Source organism: Patiria miniata, unplaced genomic scaffold (assembly GCF_015706575.1).
Source record: "Patiria miniata isolate m_02_andy unplaced genomic scaffold, ASM1570657v1 HiC_scaffold_3, whole genome shotgun sequence".
Taxonomy (NCBI): Eukaryota; Metazoa; Echinodermata; class Asteroidea; order Valvatida; family Asterinidae; genus Patiria; species Patiria miniata.
The window spans coordinates 2,683,456-2,710,975 of NW_024037069.1; the positions used below are offsets into that span (position 1 = coordinate 2,683,456).

Below are 27,520 nucleotides of genomic sequence, written 5' to 3' on the forward strand. Positions count from 1 at the left end.
TTTTTTCATCAAAAAGTGCGCAAGACTCATACAGAATGTCCCCCTAAAAAAATCGGGCATGGATTCAGAAAATTTGGTGGGGGGTGTAGTATTCAAAATTATGTCTAATTGCCGAGTAAAATAACTGGTTTCCCAAATTCAATGAAGTTAATTTCTTAATTTCCTAAGAAATTCATTTACAAAACTTTTCCTCCATTTTCTTTTTAATTTTCTGAGGCCCAACAATTGGGAACTGAAAATACCTGTAACTCTGTCCGATTTGTCTGATTCCCATATTCCATGCATCTCTGGAAAGCTTATTCAGCGCTCTTATTATTGAGCCCCAAATCCCAGTTTAAAAAAAAAAGGTCCATATGCCTGGTTTAGTGCTGGAGGGTCACATGTACTACAGGCGCGGTTCTAGAACCAATATTTTTTTTTTTTGGGGGGGGGGGGCTAGCACGGTGGATCCAGAATTTTTTCAGGGAGGCGTGCTGAAATGTAGACCGGTTATTTTTTCCAGACACTTTGGCCTCCGAAAATCAATAGGTGGGGGTGGGGGGGGGGGGGGGGGGGTCATGCCATATTATCAATGGGGAGCGCCAATAAAATCCTAAAATCATTCACACTATATTAACTAATGCACCCTTGTCACGGCTATTACTTCTTTTAGGGGGAGACCGTTCGCATGTACATCACAATCATTCTTTTTGCTAATGCAATTTTTTTTTTTACGGAATTTATTTTTGGGGGGCTAGACAACCTTTTGGGGGGGGGGGGGCTACAGCCCCCCCTAGCCCCCCCCCCCCCCCAGAACCGCGCACCTGATGTACTACATTGTGCTTGTCTTAAAAACAATTACATTGTACAAATGCATATTTTCTCACACACTTACTGAATAAAACATCACGATTTCAATTATCTCCACATCTACATGTACAGGCTAACCCACAAACAAACCTAACCGTTGTGTCGTAAACCAATTTATAAAGATATTGCATGTGAATTTCGGAGTATTTTCTAATTACCTCTTAAAATCAGAAAACCAGTCTACCATACAAACTTGATTTCATCGTCTTGGACCACTTTCCAACTGAGATTTCCAACTGATTTTGTGTTACAGTCACGTGACGTGACGAGGTGTATCAGAAGTTACACTGAGTGCTTAATCTCTCTCACACAGGTAAATCTATATGGAAAAAATAACCGATTCAAGCTGTTGAGTCTCATTCAGAAATGATGTGAAAAGCGATGAGTATATTTATTGTACAATGTACTTGTCGTAGATGCAACAATCAATTCAATTCAATTCAATATATTTATTGTCCATGGTTAAACAACATAGAAATTTGACATCCACTGGCCAAATACAAGTACACACAGTCAATATAAAAACTATATATGAATTACAAAATAAGAGGTTTGAAATACAAAGCAACAAAAGACCCGCACACTAAAAAAAATGCACCAGCCAAAACAACGCCACCGGTCACATGGAACACCCAGCCTTAAGCTTCCTACCCCGTAGTCCCCCGTGACCAATCAACGCTGCCCCGACCAATCCATTCCAAGAGTGCGAAAAATACATTACAAGACCATGGTAAAAATAGTTAGACCCTGCTTGCATTGTCGTTGAACATGTGAGTAGCATTAGGAACAAATGATCGTCTGGTGCGACATAGTGAAGTCCTAGGAACAGAAAGACGAATACCCGACCTATGGAATGTAAAACAACGGATGAGAGATGTCTTGCATTATTTTGTGTACTTTAAGCATGAGTCTTTTTTCATACAAGCATAAATTAATATTTTAGTTTATTTTTTGTTTTGTTTTTAATTCAGTTATAACTGTATACTATCTCAGGTTCCGATCGCGGACAGTACGTCCAATACCAAAATATAAGTATGAATGTCTTTTGTAAAAAAAACACCAAACGATTGTAGCAATAAAACAAATAATTATGCAACTGATTTGTCCATTTTTATTCTCTTCCCAACTTTGCTTGCAAAACCCAAGGCCTAGTAATGTACAGGCCAAATACTTCTCCAGTCCAGCAACTGATGTGGGGCCTCAAAGAAGTACAATTGCAAACATTATCCATTGTGAAATTCATAGAATTTTTTTGTGAAAAAAAATAATACAGGTTTTCCCGGCCAATGTCCTGACTTTTGTCCGTGCATTCGGTTTTGAGAAACAGACGGCCGATTACGTTACCTGTACCTTCATTTACGCCAGCAAACCTTTTCTAAATTGATTTCAGGTACAGCCAATTTGATTGATGCTTCATGAAATAGAAACTCATGGGTGCCGATGGCATTAAACTAAAAGTGAAATAGAATGGTGAATGTTTGAAATAGCCCTCTAAAAGCGAAAGAGAAGTCTTGTAAACGAATCTGAATGCACTTTAAAACGAAAGGTGCTGCTCAATCACTTAATTGATTGAACTGAAATGGAATCGAACGCTCTGGTAGCGAAAATGAAACGCGTGTTCAGAGTGATTCTCAAATTCAGACAAAAATGAATGACCAATTATCAGAAGTGAATGATCATTTTAGGAAATAGGCAGGGAAAACAATATATCGACCATCAAAATATCATTTTGTTGAGAACTTTACATCTTAATAAGTACGTAATGTTCAGACGAAATCAATGTTCAGACGAAATCATTTCTCTTGCAAATTACACAAACCACAGCAACAGCAAACGTTGAACAAGTAAGATATTTCCAAACTTATTACTTCTGGGTAAAATTATTAAGCGAGAATTGGTTATACAATTCATGCAAATTATCACACTTATGTAATAAATGAAGAAGAACCAGACACATTGTTGAAGATCACAAATTACATTTTAAACTCCAAACAAAAGTACAAAGTGAATTGAAAAAAAATGATACACATTAAAATCAAAGCCTAATCTTCTTCTTGTATCCTTTTAGAAACTGTTATTTCTAATTCTTGATTTCATACAGAGTTTGCACATCTCATTTCATCTTTATGGCACCTTACAGAATAAAACTGGCATTAAAGCAAAACCAACAGAGTGTTACCAATGTCCATGAAACCAAAGCAAAATTTCCCAGTTTTAGTTTTCAAAAGAATTTTTTTTTTCATACACAAGTATAAAAAGCATACATGTACATTCATGCAAAAACCAAAAAGGTATAAAACATTTTTTCCCCCCAGCTATTTAGCCATCAGATAAATGCCGAAAGAAGTTTAATTAAGGAGGGGGGGGGGGGGAAATGCCATGTAAAATTAAGAAACTGTTTTTGTACAATTTCATGCAATGTCTTAACCCCTCCCCTCCCCCATTCCCAATCGCAGAAAAAAAATTTCAGTAGCAAAATCACAGTTACTTTTGGTAGAATTTTATAATTCTTCTTTAATGAAATCACTTACTGCTCAAAATTACAGACAAGATACAGGAAAACTGAACAAGACAAAATAAATCATTGACTCATTTTTCGTTTTTCGATTATCTTTTAAATGTATAAAGTTATTAAAATACAGTGTTATTCAAAATTTGTAAGTACTGATCCAAAGCACCTTATGGTCCAAAGTCTGACATTTTTCCTGTCCCTGTTACCTTGGTACTTTGTAATTTACCATTTCATTATCATTACAAATGACTTCAAACGTTTTTTTATTTGCTGGGTAGGTAGTTTGTAATATATTCATTATCACTCTTGGAGGATGACTGCACTAATAAAAAGTACATCAGATTTATAAAATCGTCAATGTCAGATGTACCTAAAATGATTTGCTGGTAAAAGATAATACTTGGTGACCTCATTCTCGGTCTATGGCAGCATTTAGTATTGTGCAAACACTCCAATTATATGGCAGCATTTAGTATTGGGCAAACCATCCAATTATTAGGAAAATTCCATTCAAATTTCACACATAATTTACATCCTATTTTGGTAAAAACACTCCTTCTTTTTTTTAGAAAACCCTGCAAATATAGTTTTAACTAGGCGTATTTTCTTCATTCAATGCTTGTCCAATAAAACATAATTGCCCTGTCAACTACTAGCCCTGTCAACTTTTTTACTTTACATGCAAGGTAAATCTTATAAAAGGAAACTTGTACTGAGGTAAAATGCTGTGCATGAAAAAACTAAAAAACTTATTCTGTTAGATGATTTTGTCCCAATAAATTTGCATACTACATTTCGTCCTCAGCTTTTTGGGAACTTTTTGAGTGTTCTCCAGAGCTCTAACAGCCCATGCCAGACTGCTGTCTTTGATTGGTCGATTGGTACATGTACAATGTTAGACCAATGTCTCTGATTGGTTGACCGATAGACAATGTCTCTGATTGGTCAACTGCTAGAGTGATGTCAGACCGATGTCTCTGATTGGTGGGCTGTTGTCAGACCAATGTCTCTGATTGGTCGACTGGTGGGATGTCAGACCAATGTCTCTGATTGGTCAACTAGAAGATTGATTTCAGATAGATGTCTCTGATTGGTTAACTGGTAGGTTGAGGTCAGACTGATGTCTCGGATTGATTGACTGGTGGGGTCATGTCAGACCGATGACTCTAATTGGTTGACTGGAATGTTGATGTCAGACCGATGTATCTGATTGGTTAACTGGTAGGCTGATGTCAGACTGATGTCTCTGATTGGTCGACTCGCAGGTTTATGTCAGACTAATCTGATTGGTTGTCTGGTGGGTTGATGTCAGACCGATGTATCTGATTGGTTAACTGGAAGGCTGATGTCTGACCATTGTCTCTGATTGGTCGACTGGCAGTTTTATGTCAGACCGATGTGATTGGTTGACTGGGAAGTTGATGTCAGACCGATGTCTCTGATTGGTTAACTGGTAGGCTGATGTCAGACCGATGTCTCTGATTGGCAGTTTGAAGTCAGACCGATGTGTCTGATTGGTCGACAGGTAGGTTGACTGCTGATGTAGTACTGGTCTGTGTCGTCACTTGTGTAGTGTTTGGGTAACTAAGATCGGTTGCTGAGTTCTGTAAAAAAAAAAGTGAGACCAATGTTGAATTATTGCAATATTACAATACTGAAAAAGCTAGGGGTGAGTTTGCTGTTTCAATGGACTGTGTGTAGCCTCCTGCACTTACTCACCTACTGTTAAAATTGCACAATTAATGTTGAACACTGACTGTTGATGCTATTTTGCTAACATGGCTAAGGTCTAATGAATAGACCAATCTGGAAACCCCTGCCCATTGTGGTCAACAACACATGCACTTCTCCAATGCCACACTGCATTCCCAAAAGCATGCGTCATACTCGCACCCGTACCCAGTTAGACTTTTGTGCACCTGTGTAGGACATTAATCACCATCTTGATTGGTCAAAACATAAATGGGGGCGGGCCTCAATGGCTGGGTCTATTGTCTTGATCAATTGTGAGTACACCCTAACCCCCATCTAGTACTCTTCAGGCTCCCTGCTAAATGCAACAATTTCCAACTCAACTCAAATGAGAACCTAGCCCGACTGCGTCTGGCCGTACAGTACTATCGCAAGCTCTGTAGTACGGCCAGACGCTCAATGCTTCCACACACACTGAATTTTTTTTCACTCTGATGTAGCGATTTGCTACAGATTTTGATCGAGATTATCTTCTCGTCCAGGACAGAAATATCCAAAGTTAAGGTTCTTAGTCAGAGAGCAACTCATACCTTTTTGAAAAAACGTTCTTTGGTCCCAATATTTTCATCCATCTGGCCAAAAGACAACTTTTAGTCATCATCTTCCACAAATATCGTCCTGAAAATGTCCTCCATGCGATTTCAAAATGGCGGCCGCGTTGTAATGTATGCATTATGCAGGCGTGCTTGGGCAAGATAATGAATATGCATCATAGTTTATGACGTTTGTCGGGCGCGCGGCGCGGCTGGCCATACAAACACGAGGTCATGAACTAAATAATGAGAACCCTGCTAAATGCAACAAACTGCAACAGTGGATTATGTTGCATTGTGTAGTGAACCCAGTGCATCTAAATGAAACAAAATCGCCTTGGCACTATGAGCAGTTACCCTGCTAAATGCAACAAGATGCAGCAGCACAGTAACTTGAGTTGGCCGCTAAATGCAACAACTTGCAACAACTTTTGACCGCTGTTGCATTCTGTAGCATTTTAGCAGGGTTAGGGTCAACGGTAAGAAAGGGAGAGTCGGGGGAGACCACTGGGAGGAAATCTTGAACCCATTGCCGATGACACCTAACGCTCATGCGAAACACTTCAGGTTTGTGCACATTCGGAATCAAATTAGATGTGCGCGATTTGCCGCGTGCGCCAGCGAATTAGCATACGCATGTGGTGTGTCCCCTCCCACTGGGCTTCTCGAAAGTGATCAGATAGTATACAAATACTGAGTGTTCATGAGTGCAATGGTAAGAGTAATTCAAATTAGGTTTTGCCCTTCACAGACGTATAAACACTGTATACTCAGTGTGTCACCTCCCGAGTGAAAGTTGGAAAACACCACTCAGGTTGGACTTGAACCCACGACCTCCTGCTTTCTAGTGCAGTTGTCTTACCACTCGACCACCGAGCTAACGGGATCGGTTGGCTGGTTTGAATGGTAAGAATAATTTCATGAGGTGACAAATGGGTGTTCCATTGCACGAGGCAAAGCCGAGTTGAATGGAACATTCAGGGACGTGAAGTCTTAAAATTGGATGAAAAGTCTGAAAGATGTATTTCTTTCTATGATGATAATGTCTTTCTCTCAGATTCGAAAGTCTGAATTCAAACCAAAGTCTGAAAAATCTCATGCCTGAACGTTCCATTTGTCACCTCATGAAATTATTCTTTCCATTGCACGAATGTGAAACATTCATTATTTGTTATACAACACCTGAATATATCCTCCTTATCTGATTGGTCAGAGCCACCAATAATGTGACTGTGCAATGGAACTTCCATTTTATAATACCGCGGAATTGAACTTCTATTTTTGCCATGCGGCTGGGCCGTGATCAACGACCCACTGATCAGATGACGGGGATTTATTCCGGCGTTGCACAATACCATCTACCATTAGTCCACGGACTCCATAAGGTTGAGGGCATTTGAACGAACTTTGCATTGGATTTAGACAAGGAAATGACAGGAGCCGACAAGCTAGCATACGTACCGGTGAAGCTGGGAGGTGCTGGGAATGGAGGACAGCATCGTGCAGAGTCAGGTACATGTGATCCAAGCCCACACTGTGATCTTGACAACGCTCAAAGTAATTCAGTATGGAATTTCTTGGCGCAGCTGGGGACAAAATTGAGAAAGAGAAATACAAAGTTAACGCATCAATTGAGGTTTTTCTTTATTTTACAATTTACTTTTACAGCCAAAACTTGTCAATGGAATGTCCAAAACTTGTCAATGGAAAGTACAACAAACAGTATTGTTAGGAGAGTTTTATTCTCTTTCCTCATACCCGCAAAACCTCATTTGCACCTCTGCCCAGTTCTGTCTCATTTTGCCAGAACACCTCACATATATCTCCTCACTGTCGCCAGAACGCACAATTTCTCAGTAGTCTTGGCTCAAGACGCTAGTGATCGATAGTGAACGGTGCATAGTGGGCCCTCTTTTTGGCACAGCAAGTATACCAGCCAGGGATTTGATTGGTCTGTGACAAAAAAACCTGAAAACGTTATGCATGAAGTGCAAACTCTGGCGAGCGCGAAGCGCTAAGCCATTACGGCGTGGGGTCCGGGGCCCGCTTAAAATTTTTGATTTTAGATGCTCTGTGGTGCAATCTGAGGCTATTACTGGGCACTTTCCTCTGAAATTTTGGAGCAGAATTTGTTTTAATTTTAAGAAGAATTTTCCTTCATTTGTTAAAATGTACTCTTGTTCTTATAAAGTTTCTTCTGTACTCAAAGCTGAGAACCATGCATTTTCATGTTACCTCACCGTATTTGCCATGCTTTGGTGTGCTTTGGGTGTTTCACATGGGATGCGACTCGAGCGATTTCTATCCACTTGACGCGTAGTTGATAATGTCATTGCAAACATTGCAAAAAACCTTGCCAGCGCCGGGTTGCTATTTTATCAAAACACTCTTGAAATTCATGCTGATGCCCGTCAATAATAACGGAGTCCCGAAACCATTGCTACCGAAACTTATTTTTCACTTCTTTATCAAGCTCTCGCAGTCGCACTGACAAATCTCCTTGCAACAGTATCGACTTGTTGGGCGCAGCCATGTTGGAAGCAGCCACGCACGTAAAACAACGCAACAACGTGCATAATCCACATTGTACCGTATTAGTATGTACACCTGACCAGCGCTACACGTGCATCTCTCAAGTACCGAAACAGGAACTAGATCTAAATAATCACAACCTCGGACCCGCGCGAAAGATCACATGATCGCGCTAACGGCAACGCAAAGTCTTCAACTTCGTTTTCACATTGGGTATTCAATATGTGCGTGCGTTAAAAGATATATCGATCAACGAAGTAATGTTCGTAAGTAAATTTCGGATATTTCTGCAAGCAAAACTCATTATGAATAATTAATTAGCACATTCTACCCAGTTTTCTCCAATGATGGTCTGCCGACCTGCATTGGAAAAATACAGTTTTTCTTGAACATGACAGCACACCAGGAGCCACGATTTTAAAGGATGCTTTAGACTGTCATTCCCTAACAAGTGAGTAAGGTATTTTGTGATAATTTGATCATTTTGTTTTTTTGATGTTTGCAAATGTTGTATCTTCCCTTTAAGAACTTTTTCAATGTGATTCCCTCACCTTTGCTTCCAGCAAACACCACCCGGATGTCCCGCTTTGTACAGTAAGCAATGATGGTGTGTAGCGTCTTCAGTCCCACGGTGTCGATGAAGCCGAACATGCCACAGTCCAGAATGATGGTGTGGACGGGCGACTGGACGGCCGCTGTGGTCTCGGCTGGGCCTGCGGTTTCGGAGGGTTCAGTGGATGAGGGAGTCCTTTCATCATCCGCACGCTGAAGAGTGCGTGAAGACAAAGCGTGTGAAGAGTTTGAAGATTAATACTTTTAACACTGGGTTTGGCCCTTTGTTACAACTGATAATGTAGTAACCATCGAATAACGTATCACCAACCGATAATGTATCACAAATTGACCGATATTGTATCACTAACCGATAATGTAGCAAAAATTGACTGATAGTGTAGTAAAATTTGTATCCGATAATGTATCACGTGTCGACGGATAATGTAACTACAAAATAACTGTATCCGATAATGTATCACCACAGAACGGATACTGTATCAACCGATAAAGTACCAAAATCAACCGATAATGTATCAAAAATCAACCGATAATGTATCAGTATATTTGGAAAAGGTGGAAATATTGCAAATTAATTACAGTCTAATAAGTGTCTTTGCTATGATAAGTCCCCACTCGGGAAAGTTTATCATTAAGAATATTTTTAACTGCATTCGCACATCCGCGCCGAAATGTGGACAAGTTCTTTTCTCCGGACACTTGGCCTCCGTATGGGCTCCGTGCTCCAACCCAAGAGGGCGCGTTTTACCACTTTTGAGAGCACCATGTATGGAGATCAATGGACGGGACACAGCATGTGCGAACTGTACTGTACTGGTTCGCGCGCAAAGTTCAACGCCACTTCCAGAATGTGCCAAGGCTATTAGCCGCAGCGTCTTCGCATGATTGTCAGGCAACGTCGGCGCGCGCATACGTTCAATTTAACTTGCGATGGTCTCACAGACTATTCCCTCCCCCAATAACTTTGCATCATTCAAAATACGCAGTGGATGGACCGGGAACCAGTCTAGGTCCTCCCCCAACTCTCCGTTTCTGGCCGTTGAAGGGGCACTTGTGCACGGAGCCCATAGCTCCATGGTAAAATAAAAAAACTGAGGGGGGGGGGGGGGCTGGAGACCACATGACACTGGGGGCGCTGTTCATGATACAGATGTATCAGCGCATTTCAAGCTTTTTGTGCTTTTTCTCCCTATCTCAGTAGTATTTAATGCATTTCGGCGGTTGGGAAGTTTGAAAAAAACACCCCCAAATCTGCCCTTTTTTCTCTAAATACAAAATAATGGGGGTGGGGTGATCCAATAGCCCAGACCCCTTTCCCCGGTCAAAAGGTGGGGCGGGATACATAGGACATAAAACAAACATTTGTGTACACCTTTTCCCCGTACTGATACATTATCGGTTGATTTTTGATACATTATCGGTTGATTTTGGTACTTTATCGGTTGATACAGTATCCGTTCCGTGGTGATACATTATCGGATACAGTTATTTTGTAGTTACATTATCCGTCGACACGTGATACATTATCGGATACAAATTCTACTTCACTAACAGTCAATTGTTGCTACATTATCGGTTAGTGATACAGTATCAGTCAATTTGTGATACATTATCGGTTGGTGATACATTATCCGTTGGTTACTACATTATCAGTTGTAACACCCTTCACAGATGTAACTTTATAAGCAGCGCTGTCAAAGAAGACTAGACATATGTGATGCGATCAAGCTAAATGAGTCGTTTGTCGGGAAGTTTTATTTGGAGATACAGGCCAAAATAGAGCCACCTCATCACATCACATCACTTGGTGTTCCGAATTCTATAATTTGTGAAGTAAAGATGGTATCAGCATGAGGTTTTCACAGCAGTAATGCTGAGATGGTAAGCAGCAGGGGGGTAGTTCCTTGTTGACGAAAGTTGACCAAGGAAAGGGTTATGAAGTGTTTTTAAAATTACATCGCTTCCAACACAAAATTTCCATTCTATTCCAAAAGCGTAAAGCAAACTAACCCTGTTTATGTTAAATCATCATACTGGGACAAAGCTAGGATTTGTGGAAGATATTTCTGACAATAATGAACTCTAGCACTTACAGAATCCAATTAGGTTTTGCCCTTCACCGACGTATAAACACTGTATACTTAGTGTGTGACCTCCATCACGTGGGTGGGACTCGAACCCACGACCTCCTGCTTTCTAGTGCAGATGTCTTACCACTCGACCACCGAGCTAACGTGACGCAGGGCAAAACCTGATTTGATTTACATCCCCCCGGTGTAAAAAATCCCATCTTATGAACACTTACAGAAGGTTCCTCACTGGATACGACGTTCCCATTGTCTCTGTCTGGGTTGGCTCCGTGTCGCTTCTTCTTGAAGACTTTGGAGTAGAGACTGTTCTTGAAGTATTCGGCATTGACGAAGCAGAGACATGAGTGGGAGCGGAAGATCCTGATGCCTGGGATCTGCTCGGCCTGGTGGAGAGAAAGGATGAGGTGATACAAGGGAAATGGTGTCACATGAAAATTATGACTAACCCTTTCCTTACCAGACTGTTTATTGACTCGGCTCTCCCCAGTACAGAATAGATATTTATCAGGGTGTATCATCTTGAAAATCAGGGTGAGGCATATAACGTAAACCAACATTTCTCAAGTTTCACTGTACCCAGACTCGTTTCAGTGTATTTGGTACGAGCCCTACATGGGACATCTACACCGGTCTGCTGAACAACTTAGGGGTGTGAATAAACGGGTAGTACATGAACCGGGTACCCTATTGAAAAAAAAGTATGGGTACCCTGGTACCCGTTAAAGAAACCCGAGCCAAACTTCAAATCTTGGAAGTTGCTGTTCCGATTGTTCATAAAGGTCCGCATGATAATTACTATCACATCGGTGCGGCAATACGGCTAGATAGGGTGTATACAGTGAGCTCTTTAGGTACGTGTATGTGGTGAAAACTGCAACTTGGCAAGCATCATAAAACGTGAAATTGGTTTTGGTTTTCCGTGTATCAAGGTTTTCATTTTGAAATATTCCCACTAACATTCGAAACATTTCTTTTTCATTGACTGGGAAGTTACCAAGTAATTTGCAAAGCTGATTACGGGCACTCGATTCCATAATCTGGAACCGGTTCCTGACATTAACAGTCGGCAGAGTTGTAATGACTCGAGTCGATGACTCGACTCGAGTCCAACTCGAGTCACATTTTTTGGTGACTCGACTCGAGTCCCTAACGGTAAATGATTCGACTCGACTCGAGTTACTGCGAGCAATTGACTCAACTAGAGTCCCTCATCAGAAGACTCGACTCGACTCGAGCGAAGGCTAATAAGACTCAAGTCCCAAAAATAAAAGCAAAACTTTGCGAAAAGTATTTGCAATGACTTACGTTGCAAAATTTATGCTCACTTCGCTTTGCGAACAGCAGTAATGTATAAATATACAACTTGTCACAGACTCCCACCTCATGGTTCTAGAACGCATAATATATTATCCAGGAACCAGATTTTTAAACACATTTTCTAATTCGCTGTTTCATCATTGGCTTTGGGCGATTTCTTATTAAGCTCTTGGATTCGAACGCTGGTTAAACTTATTGCCTCCTTTTATAAATCTTGGTATATAGTGTTCAAATATTCGTGACTCGAATTGACACGAGCTAAATATTTGACTCGACTCGACTCGACTTGACCTTTTGACCTAATGACTCGACTCGACTTGAGTCACTGCTTTAAAATGACTTGACTCAACTCGAGTCACTTCTTTAAAATGACTCGACTCACTCAAGTCACAAAAATTAGTGACTCGTTACGACTCTAACAGTCGGGTAGTCGGGTACCCGATTCCAACACACAGCCCTAGAACTTGACTGGTATCTCGAAGGGCTCGTGCCATTTTGCACTGAAAGAGTCAAAGTACAGCGCACTACAGTTGGGAAGTGAAAGGAAAATTGTTCACTCGGTACAGGGCTGAAGTTTGTTTGTTTGAGGTTCGTGCAGTTCCCTCTTTATTTCTGGGGAAGGACAGGTCCTGTGTGTATGACAATTTGTGGATACTCTTACAAGTGTATAGCGTAAGTACATCCTACTTCTCCGACGCAGAAACTAGCCCTTTTGGGGACCCAATTTGGTTAATTACCTTAATTTAAAAAAAAATTCTAAACCAATTCCGGTGATCTTCCATCTAATCCTAGCCAGAGACACCCGCTACGGATATATGCAGTCACCTTTAGTGTGTGACCCCGAGTCGGGCATATCTGAGCCTGACAACCTGGGCTAAGGACCGACGCAATTTCTGCCCACCCGGGGACCCACCATATACACGTGCACAAACAAGGTCACTTGCGGGTAGACAGTGCACGGCTTGACCACAGACTATGTATACAATACACCGCCTTAGTCCACAGACATGGCAAGATTGTGTTCATGTGGATACAGTGTTGTGTAGCCTCAAACCCTGGCGCTAAATATTTGGGTCCCTGGGGGACCTCTTACTGTAAGTGTGTTAGTAAAAGGGCTTTCTGCGTCGGAGGGTTAACGGTGCAATTTCAGCTCAGAAAACATCACGGATGGAAAAGTGAAAATATAAAGTCTTTAGGTTTCTCTGACGGAGGTGGTACGCGCATTAAACCATAGAGGAATAAGAATGAACACGGAAACTTCAGTTGGTCCACTGGTCTTAGGATTTCTATTTATAAGATCCTTCTTCAAAATACGAGACGTGACCTTGATTGATGCTTCGGGGAATTTGAGCTATCCATTTATAAGTGTCAATCTGCTGTAACTTTGTGAGAGTTACTTGGTCACCGCACGCACTATTTTCTCCGCCATATTTGCTTGCGTTATTATGGTTCGCCTTAATTTTCAAGATGGCATACCCTGATAAAGGTCCATTGTTTCAGCAGGGATGCCAGTGGGTTTTTTGCTCCAGGGTCTGACAGATTTGACATGTGAAAGAAGGCGAAATGCACAAAACGATAACAATCCACCATAAAGACATTGCAACACAACACAAGTCGACTTTGAACTTACAATTGATACCACTGCGCATCAAGTCAGCATGGCGATTGCCATGCAGCATTGCATGCACAATATATTTTGCTCTGTGCCTGCTACCGTACATGAGGATTATTTTTTTTCGGCCTGTAAAGGGATGAAATGCCCGAATTTGTTTTTCCAAAACATGAAAAAGTCTGAATTCAGGCTACATAGCTTGAACACTGGTATCCTCGTTCCACACGGCAGTGATTTCCGCGTGACTCCACAAGTCATGCAGAAATTACTTACTAGAGCGTGAAAAAATGAATGGCATTATTCAGTCACTAGGCTGCTAGGTCACATCTAAATAGTCACTCCAAACACTCAGGGTGCATAGACGTGCACTAGTATCCTCACTGCCAGGCAATATGTGTATATTATAACACCTCACCCACAGATTCTGTGTCTTGATTGGCCGAGAGCAAGTCACATGACACTTTCTATTTTTGCTATCTTTCTGTGCACGGCCAAAAGTACTATACCATTAGCAACCAAAGTACTACTTCCACGGCGCGGTATTTGTGTGTAAATGCATGCTGGTGTGTGCATTGCGCGTTGCACGTAGCGCGTTTTGTTCCAAAGAGAGCGCGCCACAGAGTTGGGTTCAAACATTTCGCGAAGGGGTAGTCTGGAAGAGAGAAATACATTTTCCACCAAGTTTGTATTGAAATTGAAGTTTATTTCAACTGTCTGACTGTGTTCAGATTTAAATAATCAAAATTATAACACCTCACCCACAGATTCTGTGTCTTGATTGGCTGAGAGCGAGTCACATGTTACTTTCTAATTTTGCTATCTTTCTGTGCATGGCCAAAAGTACTATGCGCATAGCAACCAAAGTACTATACCATTAGCAACCAAAGTACTATTTCCACGGCGTGGTATTTGTGTGCAAATGCATGCTGGTGTGCGCGTTGCGCGTAGCGCGTATTATTCCAAAGAGAACGCGCCACAGACTTGGGTTCAAACATTTCGTGAAGGGGTAGTTTTAAAGAGAGAAATACATTTTCCACCAATTTTGTATTGAAATTGAAGTTTATTTCAACTGTGTTCAGATTTGAATAATTTAAAATATTAAAATCAAGCAGAATCTGTGGGTGAAGTGTTATAAAACAAATATTGAATGCTTTATCTCGTGGTGAAGTAAAACTAGCCAATGTCCATGGATCACCTCGGGAGGCTAGTTTTACTACACCACTCGAAGCATTCAATATTTGTATACTAGCACGTCTGTTTCTCTTGGCTTACCGCCTCATAGTAGTTGACGTCCCGGTAGATGTCGGTGCCCGGTATGCGGCCCATCAGGGTACAGTATGGCTGCTGCGTGCGTATGATGACTGTCATCAGTGAGAAGACCACGCCCAAGGCTAGGCCCACGTCCACGCCCAGCAGTACGACAGCTAGGAAGGTGACTGTCCATATCAACTAGTCAGCAGAAAAAACGATAAATTCCACAGTTACTCATTTCAGATATTGCGGGCCAAATGGCCCAATCTGCCTGTATGCCCTGAGCTTAAAGGTATAGTCCATCATTTGTAATTTGTGCATTTTGGTCGTTTGAAGCAACAAAAGTGCTCAAAATCTAAAGAAGGGTACTGAACAACTAACCTGATGAAGTTTCAGCTCAGCTTCAGCTGTATATTTCGAGAAAAACAACATTCTAGGATCTCGATTTCAAATCAAAAGTTGCTGAATCATGTTTTGAATTGGGCCTGAATTCAGCGTCCGAGACACGTTCTCACTGAGCCGATTGCAGGTACGTAATGTTGCGCACTGATCCGACGAATTATAGCAACCGCCCGCGCGTGTCCGTCATGCCAATGCTTGCGTGCGCTTCGCCGAATAACAAAACGAACTACTAATTTAAATTTTCTACGGTGCTTCTTAAGAAGCACCGTCGGATCGGAAAGGCATTCCTTTATGATTTCTTTAAAATAACTGCTTGCCAGAAAGAATAATTTCACAGGGAGTTTAGTCCTCTTACTATCTTTCAACCAAGTATGTTTTTCAACCATAATTACGCCGGTTACTTTTTGGATAGCTGCAAATGATGGACTCTGGCTTTAACTACGCAAAAGAATTACGCAGGGATTTGAAGTGTTATGCATACTCCACTAACGATTACCTCAAATGAATTTGACGTATGGGTGCTAACTGTGTGGGCAAAAGTGGTTTTGCAAAAACTTGAAAAGGTTGTGAAGTGCAAACAACCTGTTGGGTTAAAAGCTGTACATCATGTGTTTTCACGTGTTACTTCATGTTATACATGTGTTTTTCTGTTTACAAAACAAGCCCAAATTAGACTTGAAATATTGTATTAGTCCTTCATAAACATCGCAAAAAAGGAAAGTTCACACTCATTCGTCCCAGATTGACAACGATTTATGAAAAAACGTGCACTTTGAAAATTACAAATTTAAAGTGTAAAAACAATTCTCATAGGGATGTATGTGAATTGTTTTCGTTTTGCTGCAAGAACACTTAACTTTTTTTGTGATCAGTGGCCAGAACTTTAAAAAGGTGTATGTGTTCAAAATTCCGAAACTTGAAAGTGCATGAATGATTTGAATGATTCTTGTACTTAAAAAAATCTTAATGATTGGGCTTTCATATCCTAGATTTTGAAAGTGCTACATGCAGAACTTCATTCAAAAATTGGTCCCGCCATTTGGGTTTTGGTTATTTTTTACTCACCCTGTATTTCAATTGTAATGGTCTAGTCGTACTACCAATACATTAACCCTAACCCCCTAACGCCATAAAAGAAGTCTCCGGTTTCTGGTATGTGCGCGTGCCTCGGTAGCCATGCGCGTCGAATGAAAAAGTTTTTTTTTTCAATGAAAGATGATGTCTCAAATCTGCCAAACTCACTGGTTTGACTGGAATCCTGCTGCACAATTTTAACGTGTTTTTAGATGGGGTTACGATAGAGAATAAGCTTTATGTGGCCTCTCTGGACTCCCATATAATTGCACCAAATTTAGTCAAGCACCATTTGAAGTCATCAGCCGACATTTAAAGCCCCCCAAAAAAAGCGAAAAAAAAAAAAACGGTAAAAAAAAAAAAAAAAGCTGCGTCGCCACACCACTTATTGGGCAAGCTCCATACCAGAAACCGGACATGCCGGAGACTTTTTTTTTGGCCTAAGGCTCTTTGGGTGTCAAACTCCAAATACCAGAGAATACTACAAGTGTTGTCCATACTTGTATGGAAAGAAATGCATACTACAGTTACAACTCAGTAGTATTTTGTAGCTTATGGGGCGGTTAGGATTAATGCATGCTTAGTGTCATCAGGCAGTGTTCTGGGAATGTCATAAAGCTGAACTTGCTTGAACACTCACAAAGTCATAGGTAGAGACCTGCCACAGCAGAATCAAATCTTTGAGCTGGCGGAACATTCCAGCGAGAGCGACCACAATGATAGAAGCCAGACAACACTGCACAGGGGAACAATGGAAACAAAATGAACAGTGATTTGGCAGTTGAGAAACATACATTATTCATAGATGGATAATTTGCATAGCCCCTTCCCCTCCACCCCCCCAACACCATTTTTAACAGAACTAGAATCCTGTTGAAAAGTAAAAAAACACAACCTGCACGCCACAGCTAATCGAAGGCTGTGCTCTGATGCGACTCCAACATGAACATGTACACACATACCGAAATTTGTATTTTTTTCGAGACATTTCTTTGTTCTCGTGTAGTAAAGTTTTCGAGTTTGAAAGTGAAGTTTCAAAATGCTCTTATTTTAACCAGAATTAATTTCCTTGGCTAAAATTTGGACTTAATATCCCTTTTCTAAAACTAAACTCTTCCATTTGCGACAGATCAACCCACCTTGGAAATTCCTAGTTTTTGAGTAAAATCCATATATCTATTTCGTGAAAATTTTGTGGAGACGCATTCATCTATAGAAATTGTCCTGTGGAGACGTATGCAATCTTTTGTTCCCTATTGTACACACGTCTCTAGAGGGCACGGTGTATCAGATCAGTATAGTGTATAGGCTGCACATGGGGGGGGGGGAAAGGAAGGATTCGCCCCCCCCAAAAAAAAAATATAGGCCATCAAGCGACGAAAAATTATGAAACTTAGTACTTGCATAGAACAACAATATCATGAACATACCCAAGAAATTTCATGACTATAGGTCAAAGGGTTTTGGAATTATGGCTAATTAATTATTCATATGCATGAATGGTAATTCTGCTTTGTGTACACTGTGAATTCAGTTTTCACAGCACATATAGCCGGAAAATGTTCTGCTGCGTGGCAACCCGTGGTCCGAATTTTATGTCTCTGGTATCAAAAGATGCACAAGATTGGAAGCTAAAAAGTCAGAACAGCTCGGGTTGAAAAAGATTTTTTTAATATGGATATCGCGAAAAAGTTGATTCCGCCCGCCTACATGCCCTTTTATGGTTAAAGAGAAGATACATCATTTGCAAATATCAAAACAAAAAATGATAACATTACCACGAAATTCTTTTACTGGACTGTTAGGGACTGACAGTCTGAAGCATCCTGTACAATCTTGGCTCCTGGTGTGCTGACATTTTTAAGTGAAGTGGTACTTTTGTATCAATTTCTAACGCTGGTCGGCTGACAAATGTTGGAGAAAACTGCCTTTTTTCAGAAACTGCTCCTAATTTTAAATATTGAGTTATTCTGCATTTTCTTTGCAATTGAAAACACACCTGTGAAGGGGTACAAGTAAGCTAGACTGATTCTCTGATCTTATAATTCCCCAACGTCTATAAATTGCTTTGTTTCATCCAAGTTGGGTCAGGGAACCAGACTACAAGAACATGATTGGTTTTCGTGGTTTTTCCAGCATCTACGAACCCAAAACGTGAAACAAGTCAGTGTAATAATGTTTGCCTTAACATACTATTCCTCCAAATCCATTTATTTATGAAAATAACAGCAAAAGCAAATCTTGTACGTACATTCCCTTTAAAGGGACACATTCCTTACCTTTGGCAAACTTGAAAAAAAGGGACCGATAAGAAACAAGACCAGCAGTACGATAACACTGGATATCAGGCCAGCAAGCTGCAAGAAAAACAAACATGGCGGTAAAAATTCAAAGACAACTGTTCCCTGGAAATACATATGCAATGTATTCCCTGCCTCAAAAATTGTAAACTTTTCCCGAGCACAAAAAAAAGAAGATTGACATGAAAGTTAACCTAGTTCCCCATCGGTATGATCTTGCTGCGCCATGTCAGTGCCCTTCATATCTTATGTGTTCTTAGCCGCTGAAATAAGCCTCTGTACTAATGAGTCACACTTTATTTATGTGTGTGCTTTCCTATGGTGCTCAGTGGACCGTGGACCCCAACTGGCTCCACAGCAAAGTGCACATGCAAACAAAGTGTGAAGTCATAAGTAGTACAGAGGCTTATTGTCAAATGTGTCACTATTTGGCACATTTAAATTAAGACTGCAGATGATGTGTTTAACACCCGACGAAGTGCTTAAACCTTTGAAACACATTTTTTTTCTTTGTGGAATCAATCATTTAAAACATGAGATTTCGACACTGCTCTAAAGAGCAAGGATTTCTATTAAATGTATGTATCTCTGTCGTCCCTTTACAACACAAGATACAGTTTTTTGGGGGACAAAAAAAGACGAGGCTTCCAGAATCCATACCATACAGGCGTCCTGCAGTCTTGTAAAAAAAGCGACAATACTACGAGTGCATATATAGGGTGTGCGGTCTTTGAAATACGCTCGCAAAAGCTCTGATTACATAACACCCAAGTAAATCCTTGTCATTTGATTGGAGAATTGTAGGTCACGCGGCATTCATTAATTGAACCATTGCACAGCTACGTCATATCCGTGCATTTTCATCCCATCTCTTTTGATCTATTGCACGCCAGGTGCACGCTAAGACGCGCAGTGTACAGGCCGGTGCTACACGATCCTTGCACTATATTTAGACCTTATCATGTGTTTTTGCGGTACAAAACTTGCCTTTGAAGCTGAAACAGTTACCTTGTTGATTTTTTGGCAGTATTTTAAGAACTACATGTAGAAATGTTAATTTTTCATTATTGTCAATGATTTGACTTTTAAACCTTGGTTACTCTTGAACAAGCTGAAAAAAAGAAGTTGACATGATACAATTTGGTGAGTTTTGTTTGTTCTTAAAGTTTTATCCTCCAATCGAATGACAAAATTTACATGGGTCATTCCACCGGGTTGGGGAACATATGACCAGTGTGACATATGACCATATTAAGAAAAGCATAAATGCCTTGCTAGCAGTTGCTCTACATAATATTTGTTGTTGGGTGTTTCACTACTGCAGAAAGTTTGAAATCATTTCAATGTATTTTACCAAAAATATGAGCAAAAAATGTCATTTTGGACGTAACATTGACACCATGTCAGTGTTACGTCCAAATATGACATTTGTACCTTTAATTTTAAATTTCTGCGAAACATCACCGAACTTCACTTTGCGTACTTCTTACTATACATGCAACACAATAAGAACAGCTTTTGTTACGGTAGTCAGGTATCAAATGGAGCAGAAATGATAGCTTGGTTGTGTGGATGTAACATTGACACGGTGTAAAACTCAATGTCACACTTCCATTGAGTGATTTTTACACCGTTACATCCACACTTGAGGTATTGTTTCTGCTATATTTGAACCCTGACCAAACCAAAACAAAAGCTTTTCTTTGTGCTTAGGTGTCCAGTTGTAAATATGCAATGTCAGTTTGGGTAATATTTTACATAGGTGTAAAAAATGGCAAAACAAAATAATTTTTGGATGTAACATTGACACGGTGTCAATGTTACGTCCAAATTAATACACTTTTGCTCATATTTTTGTCAAAGTACTTTCAAATGATTTCAAACTTTCTGAAATATTGAAACACCCTAAGACAAATATTGTGTTGAGCAATTGTTTAGAATGCATTGATACTTTTAATAATATAACCAAATATATGGATGTAACATGCACTGCTTCCCAACCCAGTTGCATGACCCATATAAAACAAATAATGAATGTTTAGCATTCGTGCAATGGTGAGAGTATTTTCATGAGTTGAGGGATGGAATGTTCCATTCAACTCGGCAAGTCTTTCAACTCATGAAAATATTCTAACCACTGCACTCATAAACATTCATTATTTGCATAATAGTCAATCAGTGTCGTTACATATTCCACACAGCAAGGGGTTGGTGAAGGGACGCGCACGCACCCATGGAGTTGAGGCTGGACGGTAAGTATGTGTCATAGAGCTATATTAAATTACTAGAGCGCTAACTTCGTGTATAAAGTAATGCCTGCTGGGCGCATCCATGTTTGTGCACAAACCTATGGAGACCTAGAAGTTTTGTACGGCTTTTGTACGGCTATTTACATATCTGCGTTTGTATTCCAAACCGGTGCGTCATCGAAGCCGATACGCCCAAAACCGAAATGCATGATAAGCAAATGAGCGTGTCATTTTGCTCTTTTTGCCGTAACGTTTTTTTTAACCGTCAATGACGCGCTTAAGTTGCTTGCGTGTGTTCTACTTGCGCGTTGCATGTAGAGTACACTTTCAAAATTCAGTCCATCTAATTTCATTATGTTCTACAAGCACGCACATGAATTGAAAATGTCTGCGCCCAGGACGGCTTCAAAGCGTCTCCGCACCTAGAATGAGGAGTTAGCGCTCTAGTAATTTAATACAGCTCTATGGTATGTGTACAATGTACATGTAGCTCGCAGTCAGTTTACCTGGGTTTTGCCGCCGGACACCTCTTGGACAAGTGAACGCGACAGGGAAGTGCCCACTGGGAAACAGTTGAAGAACGACGAGAAGATCTGGCACGTTCCAAAGGCAAGTAGTTCCTGCAGCACAGAAATCGGGGAAAAGGATGTGTGGACTAAATCGACGAACAAAATTAGAAGCCATTTTTGAGGTTGAACCATGTCCGCATGCATGCATATTAAAGACAAGACACGCGCATTTTGGTAACCCTATTGGTCAACCCTATGTGGCCTAGTGGCTAGGGTTTGTGACTCATGATCAGAGGGTCAGGGGTTCGAATCCAGCTGCTGACCACACATTGTGTCCTTGGGCAGGCCACTTCATCCCCATCTATAAATTGCCCGTGTAATCTTAAGTGGGGTCAGGGAGCCAGACTACAAGAACATGGTTGTTTTTCTTGGGTTCCCCAGCATGTAACAACTGATAATGTAGTAACCAACGGATTAAATCACCAACTGATAAAGTCGCATAAATTAACCGATACTGTATCACTAAGGGAATAAATGTGTGCTTGAGAGGTTTTTATCACTCTGTTTAAGACCGCTTAGAGTCTGGGTGCTGATAATTACCCGAGCCGGAGGCGAGGGTAATTATCAGCACCCAGACTCTAAGCAGTCTTAAACAGAGTGATAAATACCGACCGAGCACATATATTAATTCCCATTCATAAATACCTTTTCGGTAAAAAAAAATCAAATAATTCGTTCAAACAATCCCGGTTTTGTTCAACAAGTTTACTTAATGCTTTTTGAAACATCCCTCTAGCAAAATAATGAAGTGTTCAGCTGGCGAGTAAGATGTAAACAACCCTTTTATGGAGATTGATAGCATGATAGCATGTTCTGCGCGATGTCACGCAGAACGCACCTGGGGCGTTGCGTTTTGAATTTAGAACTATAAAATTCTGACTCGCTGGTAGTGTTGCGCATGCCTACGTGAGGATTGTGAACGTTCAACCAATAAAATGGTAAGAGGCACTGGATTTTTAGGAGTCCACATTTCATGTGACACTGGAAAAGTGTTTAAGACCAGCTAGCCATGTCTTTATCATCCGTTTAAGACCAGCCACGTGACGGGCTCTCGACCAATAGGAATAGCTAAACTATCTGAGGTATTTATGAATAACCGATAATGTAACAAAAATTGACCGATAGTGTAGTAACATTTCCTACACTATCAGTCAATTTTTTGTTACATTATTGGTTAGTGATACAGCATCAGTTCATTTTTGTGACATTGTGAAATTATCGGTTGGTGATACATGTACGTAATCTGTTGGTTACTACATTATCAATTGTAACACAGCATCTACGAACAGAAAACTTCAAACAAGTCAGTGTAACAATATAGTGCTATAAAATATACAACCTCCCCCCCCCCCCCAATCCATCCATTTCTGAAAATTACAGCAAAAGCAAATGTTGTATATTCCCTTTAAGCGAGGATTCCGTGCTTACATGTACATGCACAGAATTTCAAAGAAACTCACTGGCTACCTTTTATCAAACCATTGCTATGACGTCACACTATTGTTAAAAGTGTGGATTCGGATCTACGAATCTCTTACACTGGTCACAAAGTGTGGATTTGGAACGACTAATCTTTAGTAAAGTGTGGATTCGGAATTACGAATCCACACTTTGAACACGTCGGACAATTGTTCTCCATAATGAGCATGAATAGGACCGTCTGCGTGAAAATTTGCTTTCCGAAAATTACCAATGCATCTTCACTGTCAGATTCTCCGCCGTCACTGCAAAATCTACTCTTACATGTAGTCATAAAGAAATCGTCGTCTGAACTATCCATTTTGACGTAAGGAGCCTATACACACAAAATGACTTGGTTGTACGGGTGTACGTGTGGCATACACATGCTAAACACGCCAGGAAAAAATGTTGCAACCTGACGCCACTTCCGCGCTCGTGTACAAAGTCTATGGAGAGTCATTTCAAGTATTTCCTAACAAAATTAGAAACATTTCTCAGTCCCAGATTCATGTCTTATCATCATTTTTGCAACGAATGACCTTCATTGAGATGATATATGAAGGAAAAAGTGGCAGGTTGCAACATTCTTCTTTTCAATACTTCTGTTGACGCAATGGTTTAAGTCGAAGAATACACTCGCAAGTGAGGATTCTTAATTTACGAATTCACAATTCTTAAATTACAAATCCACACTTTCTTGTGTATTCTCCTTAACATACGAAATGGTTTTGGGGCGATTTGGTTGGTCCTCCGCCCTACTTTAAATTGGTGAGGCAACGCCCATGCTTGTGATGGACTTTTGAGGGATTGTAATGGACACAACTACATGTACAACACTAGTACTGCACCTGTACCTGGTTTGGGTCCACTTCGTATTTGTGTTTCTTGGCAAACATCTTGGCCAGGGAGATTGACACGGCATAGCCCACTATGGCAATGGCAATGGCATCAGTAATGACAGAACTCAGGTAGCTGAGCTGAGGCAGCCTAGGGGGAGGGATGCTGCAGAGAGGAATATAAATTTTGGAAAGTTAGCAATTGAACGCTATAGACTGTGTGAGCAATAGATGCACTCCCATAATCAAATGAAATTGATAATATACTGCAGTAGCTGGGCAAATATTCCACATTGGGGTACTTACTGAAGTGCATATGTGACCCACTCCAGGAAAAAATGATATAAGTCATAAAAAAATAAATTTCAAGTAATATACACGACTGGAAAGACATCAATGTAAGCTTTCATTTAGTATATGACACAGCTCTATATTAATTAGTTCCATGGAGTTCAAATTACACAACTGAGAAAACAGGCTTTGAAATAGCTGGCTCTGTTGTAGATTGGGGCAAGAAAAACTCACTTTTAATATCTTAATAACAAACGTGTTCCTGTTTTACCATCACTTTCAAACTTCGGATATTGATTCTACAACGATTATTTTCAATGATTTTTGGCAAAAAAGAGACTTTTTGAAACCAGATTACTATCTTTTGGCTAATTTGCATATTGATTAAAATTATAGTTTTTAGATGTAAAATAAAGAGAAAAATGTACACAAAATAAGGTTTTTTTCATCGAAATCAACATTTCTGTGAATGAATCCTTAAACTTTAGGTATCAAAGATGTCATTTAAGACAAAAAAAGGAATTTGGATTTTGATGGAAACTTTCACCCTCTCAACACTCAGCAGGCCATTACACGAAAAGGCATAAAGCGACTTATATTACCTTTTCATGGAGCAGGTCACATATGTACAAAAGCGCATGTGTACAATTTCACACTGGTCAAAAGCTTACAACACAGTCCTTTCATTGGCTCCGACGGCCACTGTGCAAAAACACGTGTAGTTTTTTTTTGTATCTCTTGGAGTTTACCTCAAAATCAAAGCTTCAAATATCTTGTAATGACCTCAGACTTTCAAGCAGACCCAGGTAAAAAAAAAGTAGAACAGTACGATCAAACTTAACTCTTTCGCTACTGAATTTAATTTCCCGATTTTTTTTCACGTTTGTACGTAACAAATCGCTGGAAATTCCGCCGTGTGTCGATGTGGACGCCGCAATCTTTAAATGTCTCTCTGTAAACAACCTGCTCAAAATAACCTGCAGCAGACCCCTTTGGCGCGACAGAGAGCTGCTGGCAGCGGCTCAAACGTGGGTCAGAGGTCATCATATAAATTATGTAAATAAGGCACACGTCATGGGGATACCCGAGCCGCTGCCAGCGGCTTGCCGTACGACATGTGCAGTTTTTGTACGCTGCTGCCAGCGGCTCGCCGTAGCGAAAGAGTTAGTTTTCGTTGATACTCACCCATGTACACAGCACCATAAGCCTCTTTCGCATGTTCTGTACTTACAACACTTGTGCAAACCTTTCATGATATGACATGCATGAGCCATATCTGAAATGTTGCGCAACTTTAAATCATGTATGCAATGAAATGTGACGCACGGCAAGTGCAGCTTTCAGTATCATGAAATGTGTGGTGTTCTGGCAGAGTGAAACGGAATTGGGCATGGGCTGTAGTGAAAAAAAAATGCCCCCCCCCCCCCACCCCGAAAAAAACCCCGACTTTTAGGCCAAAAAAAAAAAAAGTCTCCGGTTTCTGGTATGGAGCTTGCCCCAAAAGTGGTGCGGCGACGCGGCTTTTTTTTTTTTACCTGGTTTTTTTTTTTTGGCTTCAAATGTTGGCTGATGACTGCAAATGGTGCCCGACTAAACTTAGTGCAAATATATGGGAGTCCAGGGAGGCCACATGAACCTTATTCTCGATCATAACCCCATCTAAAAACACGTTAAAATTGTGCAGCAGCAGGATTCCGGTCAAACCAGTAAGTTTGGCGGTTTTGAGACATCATCTTGTATTGAAAAAAAAACTTTTTCATTTTGCCGACGCGCATGGCTACGGCGATGCGCGCGCATACCAGAAACCGGAGACTTTTTTTTTTTGGCCTTATTTATTCATAATGTGTAGACTTTGCTGTATATTTTAAAGAAATAGAATAAAAAATCATGAGGAAAGAAGTGTTTTTAGGGGTAAAAATAGGCATCTTTCATTTTCACGACTACAAAACTAGAAACTTTAAAGACCTTTTTCTCAGTATTTTACCTTTTTGACATGTTGATAAATGTGAAATTTATAAACAGCCATAACTTGCCAACGATTAGTCTAGATGTGCAACAAACGTTACTGTAAGGAGCATTTTAACTTTTATTCTCTTTCCTAAAATACCTGAAAACCCTCATTTTGACCTCTTTCCAGTTCTGTCTCATTTTGCCAGAACGCCCCAGAAATTTGCAAAATTTCTCAGGCTTCGGCCAACTTTTGGTTTACAAAACAAATGTATACGTGAATACAGTGCTCTAACTCAAACTCCCTTGGCATCTCTGTTCAGATGCAACATCAATCCTGCAAAATCCTTCAACTGCCTCCGTGTACAAATTGCATACAACCTCAATCCTGCAAAATCCTCTGTTATTTCTGGAATGTGGTCCCCGGAGAGGTGACCACTGCCTCAATCCTCCAGCAATCGCTGTCAACATGTTGAGGCAGAGCCAGTGACATCCTGGAGCAGTGCGGAGGATGTCAAGTATAATCTAAGCCTAAATTTATGCAAGGCTGAGCATAAACAACACGTGGTCCGGCCTAATTAGACCTGGACACAGTGCATCCTCCAAAATCAGCCTCACGTTTTTGCCATATACGGTAACCTCAATCCTGCAAAATCCTCCATTTTGCAAAGAGGATTTTGGAGGATTTGGGAAGGTTAGCGTTAATCGTACAATAGCTTAAGAACTAGAGATGCGAGCAGTGTTTTACCCCGTCGGGATGTCTCCCACCACGGCCACGCCGTAGTTATCAGCAAAATGTGCAGCAGATGAGATGGCCGTCCCTAGGATAATCTGAAAATGACAGATGGCGGGGTGGAAAACAGCAAAGCAATAGTGAAAAGTGATTGGCAAAAGGCAAGCAAAATGAGCAATAACATTAATGATTTGTTCAGATGTGACGTGCGCTGTCAAAAACAGTCTCTTCTGGGCACCGAGCTGGTCATAATAAGATTTTAAAAATATTGTTAAAAACTATGTATCACCTTTGGACAAATGGTTACATTTCTGTGGACCGACTGTCCTTGGCAAAATTGAGCCTATTTTAAATTGTGATGTGACAAATGTGAACATGGAGAAGATGCTGGTTACAATTTCATATGCATTTCTCAAGCCTCTACAAATATGATGCGACCAAGCTAAATGAGTCGTTTGTCGACCCTGGTCAATTTTTTTTTTTTACAGATTTGAAAAGAGCACAATCTTAGCATTACTGCTGTGAAAACCGCATGCGCGTACTATCTTGAGTTAAAAAAACTATGGAAGTCGGAAAACACCAAGAAATGTGATGAAGTGATGTGATAAAGTGGTCCTATTTCGGCCTGAATCTCCGA

General features: G+C 40.5%; 1 protein-coding gene across 1 annotated transcript in view; it reads right to left on the minus strand.

Moving 5' to 3' along the window:
• Positions 1–1,946: 1,946 nt before the first annotated feature.
• The window catches only part of LOC119737538 (prestin-like), a 44,422-nt gene continuing 18,848 nt past the window's right edge, over positions 1,947–27,520 (minus strand). The window contains exons 7-16 of the mRNA XM_038211970.1: positions 26,899–26,981; positions 23,931–24,078; positions 21,553–21,666; positions 18,777–18,854; positions 17,138–17,233; positions 15,043–15,219; positions 11,057–11,224; positions 8,730–8,943; positions 7,108–7,232; positions 1,947–4,965 (exon numbers count right to left, since the gene is read on the minus strand). Of these exons, the coding sequence (XP_038067898.1) occupies positions 4,858–4,965; positions 7,108–7,232; positions 8,730–8,943; positions 11,057–11,224; positions 15,043–15,219; positions 17,138–17,233; positions 18,777–18,854; positions 21,553–21,666; positions 23,931–24,078; positions 26,899–26,981 (1,311 nt within the window). The 3' untranslated portion in view covers positions 1,947–4,857. The remainder of the gene's footprint in view (positions 4,966–7,107; positions 7,233–8,729; positions 8,944–11,056; positions 11,225–15,042; positions 15,220–17,137; positions 17,234–18,776; positions 18,855–21,552; positions 21,667–23,930; positions 24,079–26,898; positions 26,982–27,520) is intronic.